The sequence below is a fragment of the Macrobrachium nipponense genome, chromosome 25, assembly GCF_015104395.2.
Source record: "Macrobrachium nipponense isolate FS-2020 chromosome 25, ASM1510439v2, whole genome shotgun sequence".
Classification (NCBI taxonomy): Eukaryota; Metazoa; Arthropoda; class Malacostraca; order Decapoda; family Palaemonidae; genus Macrobrachium; species Macrobrachium nipponense.
Genome location: NC_087214.1, coordinates 65660296 through 65670114, shown reverse-complemented (window position 1 = coordinate 65670114; position 9819 = coordinate 65660296). Strand labels below are relative to the sequence as shown.

The 9819-nt window shown below is 39.8% G+C and overlaps 1 protein-coding gene across 1 annotated transcript in view; it reads left to right on the top strand.

Annotated features, from left to right (window-relative positions):
- Window positions 1–7481: 7481 nt before the first annotated feature.
- The window catches only part of LOC135199480 (transcription initiation factor TFIID subunit 4-like), a 53700-nt gene continuing 51362 nt past the window's right edge, over window positions 7482–9819 (top strand). Inside the window, exons 1-2 of the mRNA XM_064227572.1 lie at window positions 7482–8066; window positions 8123–8341. Coding sequence (XP_064083642.1) covers window positions 7530–8066; window positions 8123–8341 — 756 coding nt within the window. The 5' untranslated portion in view covers window positions 7482–7529. The remainder of the gene's footprint in view (window positions 8067–8122; window positions 8342–9819) is intronic.

Genomic DNA, 9819 nt, shown 5'->3' with positions numbered 1-9819 from the left:
TTATTATTATTGTTATTATTATTATTATTATTATTATTATTATTATTATTATTATTATTATTATTATTATTATTATTATTATTATTGTTGTTGTTGTTGTTGTTGTTGTTGTTGTTGTTTTGTTCTAAAGGGTCCACAATAATACAAAGTGTAAAAAGTCCGTGTATAATTTTGAAGACTTTACAGAAAGCTTTCGAACCCTTCCCTGGGTTCGTCTTCAGTCCAAATGAACAATAAGTTACAACAAGATGAACCCAGGGAAGGGTTCGAAAGCTTTCTCTAAAGTCTTCAAAATTATACACGGACTTTTTACACTTTGTATTATTGTGGACCCTTTAGAACATTATATATACTCTCGTGATAGAGAGTTTTTTCCCTACTATATTATATTATTATTATTATATATATTATTATATATTATATATTATATTATTATTATGTATTAATTGTTATTATTATTATATTATTTATTATTATATTATTATTATTATATTATATTATTATTATTATATTATTATTATTATTATTCAGAAGATGAACCCTATTCATGTGGAACCAGCCCACCAACAAAGGGGCCACTGGCTTGAAATTCAAGCTTCCAAAGAACATGTTATGTTCATTCAAAAGAAGTAACAGAAGGCAAAGGCAAATATAGAAAGAGGAGATCAGTTATTAGAAAAATAGATAAATTAATAGATAAATAAATAAAAATGTGAGTACATTATTACGAAAAACAAGGCGAATTGTATCAGGATAATAGTGCATTGGATCTTCTCTTGAACTTCTGAAGTTCCATGTGCAAGATACCCCCAGATAATAAGGATCACCTGAAGAAAAGCGACCCCAACACACGCTGGGGTCGCTTTTCTTCAGGTGGAAAATATTGGGGTCACTTTTCTTAAGGTGAGGAATTAACAGGGGTTACAGTAAGGCCGTGGCGGAACGGCGCTTCGCACCTTATCCACATTTTTAAAGATTCTTGGCAAGCTCAGTATGTTCTGGCAAGAGGTGATGTTGCGCTGCGCGCGCTAGCCGTTTGATTATTTTTGGGTCACCTGAAGATTGGAGACACCAACAAGCAGGGGTCGTTTATCTTCAGGTGGAAAATATTGGAGTCACTTTTCTTCAAGAGGAAAATATTGGGGTCGATTTTCTTCAGGAGAGGTATTAGGGGTCGCTAATCTTCAGGTGATCTGATAATAACTAATAGTAGTACCTATGGAGAGAAGGTTCATTGGCAAGCTGCCAAGACCTATGGCTACCAGAATCTTTTCTAGAGCCTGTTTAGTACTTCTCTCAGTCAACCAGCCTCAAACCAAGGCTACAATGTAATGCATTTAATTGACAATAGATACACACCAACAGTTGACCACTACTATATCCGCTCAGAAACTCTTATAGGCATTGGCCATTTTCATCCATTATTCTGGAACCTTTCCTTAATCCAAAAATACTTTACACACCCTGGTCAGCAGCATCTCAATTATTCTCCTATTTCTTCAACTTCTTAATGCCTCTTCATTCTTCAGTGTTTAAATTTTCTCCCATTGCATTTGGCTAGCCCGCTGGTATAGTGGTTAGTGTTGTGACGTGCCACCCAGATGTCGCAGGTTCACATCTCCCCTAGGGCGATGAAAAATATAATTGGTTCTGTGTCATGATTAGTAACTGCTGCAATGTGGGGTCTGCAGGTGAAGGTGAAACCAACAACATTTGGAAGCTTGAATCTCAAATCAATGGCCCCCTTGTGGTCGTTCTGCGTGAATAGGTTTCATTTACTGAAATAATAATAATGATTACAACTCCAACAGCTACATCCACAAGCAGACTCAAGACTCCCTTAACAATCCATCGAATCCTTATCCAAAGACAGAAGACTGGGTAAGTTTTCAGTCTGCAGGGATATAGTCATCTGGGAATGTGACTTCCCAGTAAGTCAACTGGCTCCTTGTTGCAGAATCCCTCTACAACTTCAACAATGGAGATTAAAATGAGTCATGCTAGGTTTCAGTTTTAGCCTGACTAGTTCAAAACTATAGCAGTAAGTGTCTTGTGGTTGTGCCAACACTTGAGATTGACTGTACTATGACACTTTGACTCATAGAATCAAGACATTCCAGGACATGGCCCTGTCAGTATTTGTGTATCAGGATGAGTTCAAAAGTGCTGGTGCATATAGATAACCGAATCACGTTAGAGATAAGACAGAGCTTTAAAGGTGTTGTGCTTGCAAGCAAGAAAGAATTCTAACAGCCGTGAAACTGAGTTTGACTGCATGCTGTATCTGCTGTGGTAACTCAAACGATTACTCTTCTTCACTTCCTAATTATGTGATTAAATAATAAAAACTAATTAGATATGTGTACTTCAATCAACAGCGCATTTCCTTTTCTAAAATTACTGGTGAAAATGAATAAATGCATCTGATATAAATTTATTATTTTGTATCAGTATTACACACTACAGGTTTCTTGTATAAAGTGAGGAACCGTGGCATTTGAAAAATGTCTGTATCCTCCATACAGTGTTGCATACCTATGTTAAATATCTTGAATTGCCAAAGATATAATGAAGCAACACAAAAAGAAGTGCTACACTAGTACTACAGTGGTGGTACTACATCATAGGCAACAAAGAGAAATACCACAATTGAGGTATTTCTAAGGAGGTAACATAGTAGTGTTCTGGATTCACTCTGGAATTGACGCAGTAACTCTTACAGAGCTGAAACAAAGATACCCAAGCTAGGGCTCCACACTGGAGTTGACACAGAATAGGTACCACCACTGGGATACTGCTCCAGAAGTGACTTAGCAACGGTACAACTGTGGGGGCAACGCTACATGGATGGCACATCAGAGATACCCCAAGAAAGGTGGCAAAACAGCAGTATCACCTTGGAGGTCTGTGTACCTAGATGTCAAAACAGGAATGAAAACACTAGTAGCCCAAACAGAGAGGACTGAATCAGCAATACCACAACAGAGCTGGTAAATCAGAGGAACCACAACATAGGTGGTAAATCAGAGGTACCACAGCAGGCTTGGCAAAACAGAGGCACAGCTATAAAGGGGGTTCATTGAGAACTACTATTAAAAAGGAAATATACATAAGTACTGCTAGAGGTATAATAAGAGGTGCTATTATAAAGGCACCAAATGGAGGTAACTGAAGAGAGCTGGGCTACAGAGGTGAACCAGCAAGGGACACAACGACTGAAGCAACACTGCAGAGGTAATACAAAAGAGGTACCACTATTGATAGGACGCAAAGGAGGTAACTGTAAAAGGCACCACTACAGACTCACTTGTGGACATCACTGCTGTAGGGTTGACTCAGCAGAGGCACAAATGATGGATTCATTACACAGGGAACGCCAGTCTACCGCAAGTGAGAATAAAATTCGTAAATTAGACATATTACTGAGGTACTACTGCACTGGGGACAGAACAGAGGCACTTCTAGAGGGTAACGAAACAGAGGTATTACAACTGAGGTGACACTGCAGAGGTACCACTTATAGATATTCCCACAAAGATATCCCTGGAGAGGTACCACTGCTAAACCGACTCAACAAAGGTACCATCACTGAGCAGAAAGAGCAAGCTTTAACAAAAATACCACTGTAGAGAAACCAAAAGAGAAGTAGTACCTACCACTTCAGACGCGATACCGTAATGAAAAAAAAAATTATGCAAAAACAGCTCCTTTAAAATATCAGCACAACGTAGGTATTCCTCCATAGTTTGCGCCACAACTGATGTAGTCCTACCTCTGTAATAGCACTACAGCAGAGATGTCCACTGTACAATTGACGCAAAGGGTTGTATATGCAGAGGTGATATGAAAGTTACCACAACACGGGGATCACTAAACAAGTGACAAAAAAGGTGATCTTTACAACAGGCCACCCAACAGGAGCATTCCTTTAAGCGATACCTCAGCAGCATGATTTTTGTCGAAAACGATAAGTAATTATTGTTAAAAATGCTTCAAAAAATGTAATACCACTACGGACATGACACATCAGAGTGTTAACGAAAAACAAAACAGAGATAACAGATATAGAACTACTACAAAGGAGAAGGAAAAGAGATGCCACAACAGAGGGGTACGAACGGAGTTTGTGTACTACAGCAGAGAGACAGCGACGAAGAAGGAGGGAATAGAAACAGACGATGCAATGTGCATAGGCGCCATCCGAGACGTTGCGAGAGGTGCACCAGTGCAGGTGCACCTGCTTGGTTCTGCAACAGCTGTTACCTGGGGTGAGAGAGAGAGAGAGAGAAGTCGACCAGATGAACCTTATCCTCCCTGACACTAAGAGGGACATGATCTTTATCTTATCACTCCCCTCACTCGAAATGAAAAGTATATTTACTCGGTGTTATCAATGTGACTATTGTTGTTGTTATTACTGGTAGTAGTACTAGTAGTAAAATGAGTAGTATAGCAATGAAGACTTGACTATTCACTGCTGATTACTAGGATCATTTTCTTTTGAAACTATTCATATTCCTCTTAAGTGAGCACATTTTTAGTATTCGTGTTATGAAATTATGAGTGTACACACACACACACACACACATAGATATATATATATATATATATATATATATATATATATATATATATATATATATATATCTATGTGCGTGTGTGTGTGTATGTATGGAGCAGGCAACCTAATACCTACTACCCATTTCTAGCCCAGACCAGATGGAAGGTAAAAAAACTAGGGAAACGGATCCTTGAAGAAGACGCATACCTCAGGAGAGGTGGAACATACAAAACCTGCCTATGTGAACTCTCGCGAGACTGAGAGTTTCCAGCCCTGTGATTGGCTTATCAATAGCCAATCAGGAGCGTCGAAGAGGACTGGCCTATAGGCATCAAATGCACGGGTGATGTGAATTTATTATAGGAAATACAGAAAGAAGAAATCACTTAATAAATGAATTATTATAGAGCCAATTATATGTATAGATATTATATATATATATATATATATATATATATATATATATATCTACACAGTCTATTCCGAAAAAGTATGTAGAGTTATGGTAATAATAATAATAGTAATACTAATGATAGTGATGATAATAATAATAACAATAAGAAGAAGAAGGATACATGGCCATTATTATTATTATATATATATACATACATATATATATATTATATATATATCTATATATATATATATATATATATATATATATATATATACTATTAATTACCATTACTCAGAAGGTCAGGTAGGTAATATATATATATATATATATATATATATATATATATAATATATATATATATATATATATAGATATATATATATTCTCTTTTGATATTATTCTAATAATAATAATGATGATGATAATAATAATGATATAATAATGATATTAGAATAGATTGGTAGAACTTGAAAATAAATATATAGACAATGAAACATTTATTTATCTCAAAAACATCCAGATAGCTTCGCAACCATCTCTTGAAATGCCAGCAAAATCGTCTCTTTCAGTAATAATAAGACTTTTCTCAATTTTAGTGAAAAAATGGTGCATTTGGAACCTCGTAATGGACATAGAGGTAATTTTTTAAATTGTTTCTTACACTATATAGACCCATACCTCTTATATAACCTGACTGGAACCCATTACAGTCAGCTAACTACCAGGTATATTACCCACTGCTTACGTCAACAGAAAAGGGCTTATTATTATTATTATTTGTTGGGAAAAACTCTCTATCGCGAGAGTATATATAATGTTCTAAAGGGTCCACAACAATACAGTTTTGAGAGTCCGTGTATAATTTTTAAAACTTTACAAAAATTATACACGGACTCTCAACTGTATTATTGTGGACCCTTTAGAACATTATTATTGTTATTATTTTTTTTTTTTTTTTTTTGCTCTATCACAGTCCTCCAATTCGACTGGGTGGTATTTATAGTGTGGGGTTCCGGGTTGCATCCTGCCTCCTTAGGAGTCCATCACTCTTCTTACTATGTGTGCCGTTTCTAGGATCACACTCTCGCATGAGTCCTGGAGCTACTTCAGCCTCTAGTTTTCTAGATTCCTTTTCAGGGATCTTGGGATCGTGCCTAGTGCTCCTATGATTATGGGTACGATTTCCACTGGCATATCCCATATCCTTCTTATTTCTATTTTCAGATCTTGATACTTATCCAACCCTCCCTCTCTTTCTCTTCAACTCTGGTGTCCCATGGTATTGCGACATCAATGAGTGATACTTTCTTCTTGACTTTGTCAATCAACGTCACGTCTGGTCTGTTTGCACGTATCACCCTATCCGTTCTGATACCATAGTCCCAGAGGATCTTTGCCTGATCGTTTTCTATCACTCCTTCAGGTTGGTGCTCGTACACTTATTACTGCAAGGTAGCTGATGTTTCTTGCACAGGCTCCAGTGGAGGGCTTTTGCTACTGAATCATGCCTCTTTTTGTACTGGTTCTGTGCAAGTGCCGGGCATTCACTTGCTATGTGGTTTATGGTTTCACTTTTCGTATTGCACTTCCTACATATGGGAGAGATGTTATTTCCGTCTATCGTACTTTGAACATATCTGGTTCTTAGGGCCTGATCTTGTGCCGCTGTTATCATTCCTTCAGTTTCCTTCTTTAGCTCTCCCCTCTGTAGCCATTGCCAATTGTCATCGCTAATCTTCTCATTATTATTATTATTATTATTATTATTATTATTATTATTATTATTATTATACAACGCACATAATGTGGAAAAGGATAAGATAATAAAATCTGTATTCAGTAACAAAGCAACAAACAGTTGCTACGGTTAATATACTATCATAAACATCGACACGAATTAATGAATAGATCAAACAGATATTATCACGACGTGTTAGACGAGTTTAGCTTTTAAATGCCTTCCTCTCCTCATCCATCATTATAATAACCCCTCTCTCTCATACTGTATATTGTGCTGTAATCTCTCTCTCCATGGATGTAATCTCTCACTCCCTCTCTCCCACCCTCGGATGTGATCTATTTACTTCGCAAAATACTGGATTTAACCTGCTTGCAACATATAACCTTTTTAATTGAAAACCAGGCCTTCAGATATTGCTAAAGACATAACGTGACGTAACATCGTCTCTGCCTCATCACTGTCATCCGACAACACGATTCGCCGAAGTTGTCGCTCGATTTAAATAGCTTTGTTTACAAACACGAATTAACGACCTCAGTTCGGCGGCGTCCCTTCGAAGCTACGGCTTCTTTCGGGAAACGGGCAGAGTCGTTCCAAGGGCGTTCGAACGAAGAGACACTTCTTCGTCTGCGCCCCCGTCAGCGTCGCCCGAGGCCGCATGGGGCGGTGAGGCTGGGGTGGGGGTAGGGGGGGAGAAAAAAGCGTAAACAAACAGCGCCATTCATTTGTTTCCCCGTTTTCAAGCTTAGCGGGGCCAGCGGCGTATGGTGACGTCACTGGGATGGTGCGCATGCGCAGGTCAGTTTGTGGCCTGGGCTGGTACTGCTAAGATGGCGACCAGTAACAGCCTGGACGAGGTGTTGTGCAGTAACCCGGAGACAGCTGCTGTCAGTGCCGTGCTCGCGCCCGTCGACAGTGACTTGACAGAGCCTTCCGGAGCCCTCGCGAACGACGATGACGGTGGAGGCGTGCGTGCGGGCGGTGCAATAGGGGCGGCCAGGAAGATCGAGCCTAGTATAGGGGTCCGTGTCCCGGCGAATAAGCTAGTTTGTGGTGGCGTGGTGGCGATCGGCGGCCAAGGGCTTCCTCCTCCTCCTCCTCCTCTCCTGCGACCTCCTGCTCCTCTCAGTGGCGTCCTCGTCGGCCACCAGGGTAGTTCGTCGACGTCCTTCTCCTCCTCCAACTCCTCCTCCGCCTCCTCCACCACCTCCACCTCCTCCGTCGTCTATGGTGTAGCCCCAACGCCCATGACAGGGGGTCACCAGGGGGCAACAGTGAACGGCGGGGTGCCCGTTGGGGGCACGCTGAATGCCAACGTCGTCGTGAAGGGACTCAGCAACAAGGTGGTGGTGGGGGGAGGGTCTTCTGCTGCAGCGGCGGCAGCAGTAGCGGCAGCAGTGGCACAACAACAGCAACAGCACAGCAGCCCGCTGTGATCATGTCCAAGCCAGGCACTGTGACTGCTGTGCCCTCCACAGCCACCCCGGGCAACGTGTCCAGCCTGTCCCCCGCGGCGGGCATGCAGATCATCAACATGCGCCCAGGCACCATCAGGCCCGCCGGGCAGGGCGCCACCACCACTACCCTCGGGCCCAGGATGATCCTGAGCCAGGCTCAGGTCCGCCCGGGTCAGGCAGGGTCAGCCAGGGGTGAGTCGTGCCCTTTCAGGGAAGCCTTAGAGGGGGGAGAATTGGACCTCTGGGTAGGCATAGGCCTGAGGTCGCTCTTTTTCCTCCTGGGTCTCTTCTCATTCCTTTGTTTACCTTCTTTGTTTATGTTTGCCTGTTGTCTTTTTTTTTATTATTATTATTTTCCCCTTTGTTTACGTTTCTCCCCGACAGGTTTGCAGGAGGACTGGGCCAGGCTAGCGTAGCCTAGTTCTGTGCGAAGGATTTCCACGGACCCAGACGAAGCCAGGCACAAATTTTTCTCGTTTATACCAATTTCCTCCCGCATTGTCATGCAGCTGATAGAGATTTTGCTAAAATGGACCAATTTTACCCAAATATATCTAATTTTTATGGAAGTGTCCCCTAAGTTTGTCAAAATGGGCTAAATCTTGTCAGTAGAAACCTGATTTTGGCACAAGTGGCCTAACTTTGCCCAAAGTGACCTAATTTTGTCAAACTGGACCTTGTTTTGCTCAGTAGACCAGATTTTTGCCGCAAATAAACCCAGATTTGCCAAAAGGAACCTAAATGTGCCAAAATAAACCAAATTTTGCCTATTGAGTTATCATTTTACCATAGTAGACTTAATTTTGCCTATACAGACCTAACCTGTTGCCAGAAATTATATACAAAGTTCTGTAGAATATGATTAAGGTATATAGGTCAGGCTAGGTTAGACCCGTATTATTTTGAACATTTAAACATTTATTAGAAGCGTTGTAATATTTCTTTCAACTTCCCTGATTGTCTGTCTGTCATGATTTGATTGGAAGGTCATGCAAAACATTTTAGAACATTAACATCGAAACTGTTGGTTTGGTCATTCATTTGTAAAACATTTGGTCTTCAGTTATAAATTAATTGGAGCATTGACGCAATTTTAGGTTGGGTATTTATAAACATTTGCCGCTTCTTAGTAGTCGATGGAACTTTTAAATCTTTTGAGTTTGTTAAGCCTTTTTATAGGTTTTTAGGAATTTAGTTTTAATCTTGTTTCTTTGTTAAGACTTTCATTTTGAATCTCGAGCCCATTGTTGAGTTTTTAGGACATTTATTTTGAATTTTGTTGTAGTTTAAGCCATTTATTGGGTTTTTAGGACATTCATTTGGTATTTTTCGAGCTTGTTAAGTCATTTGTATGTTTTTATGACATTTGCTTTTGCAGTCATCATTTAAGCCAGGATTTTGTAAGTCTTAAAATTTACGATGTGTGATCTCTTTGGCAGGCTGAATGATTTTTAATCATTTTAGTAATCATAGGTTTTTGCATAGTTTAAATTTTTGTCGAGTCCCAAAACACTGTTTGGAGATTACGAATTGGTTTTACAGGAAGCCTTTTTCATTTTTATAAGCATTTGGCTGGACAGTCTTGGTTTAATCTTTAACTTTGATGTCATAGATTAGTCTTCACTTTTGTTGGCATGGCTTAATTTTTCAATTTGACTTTTGA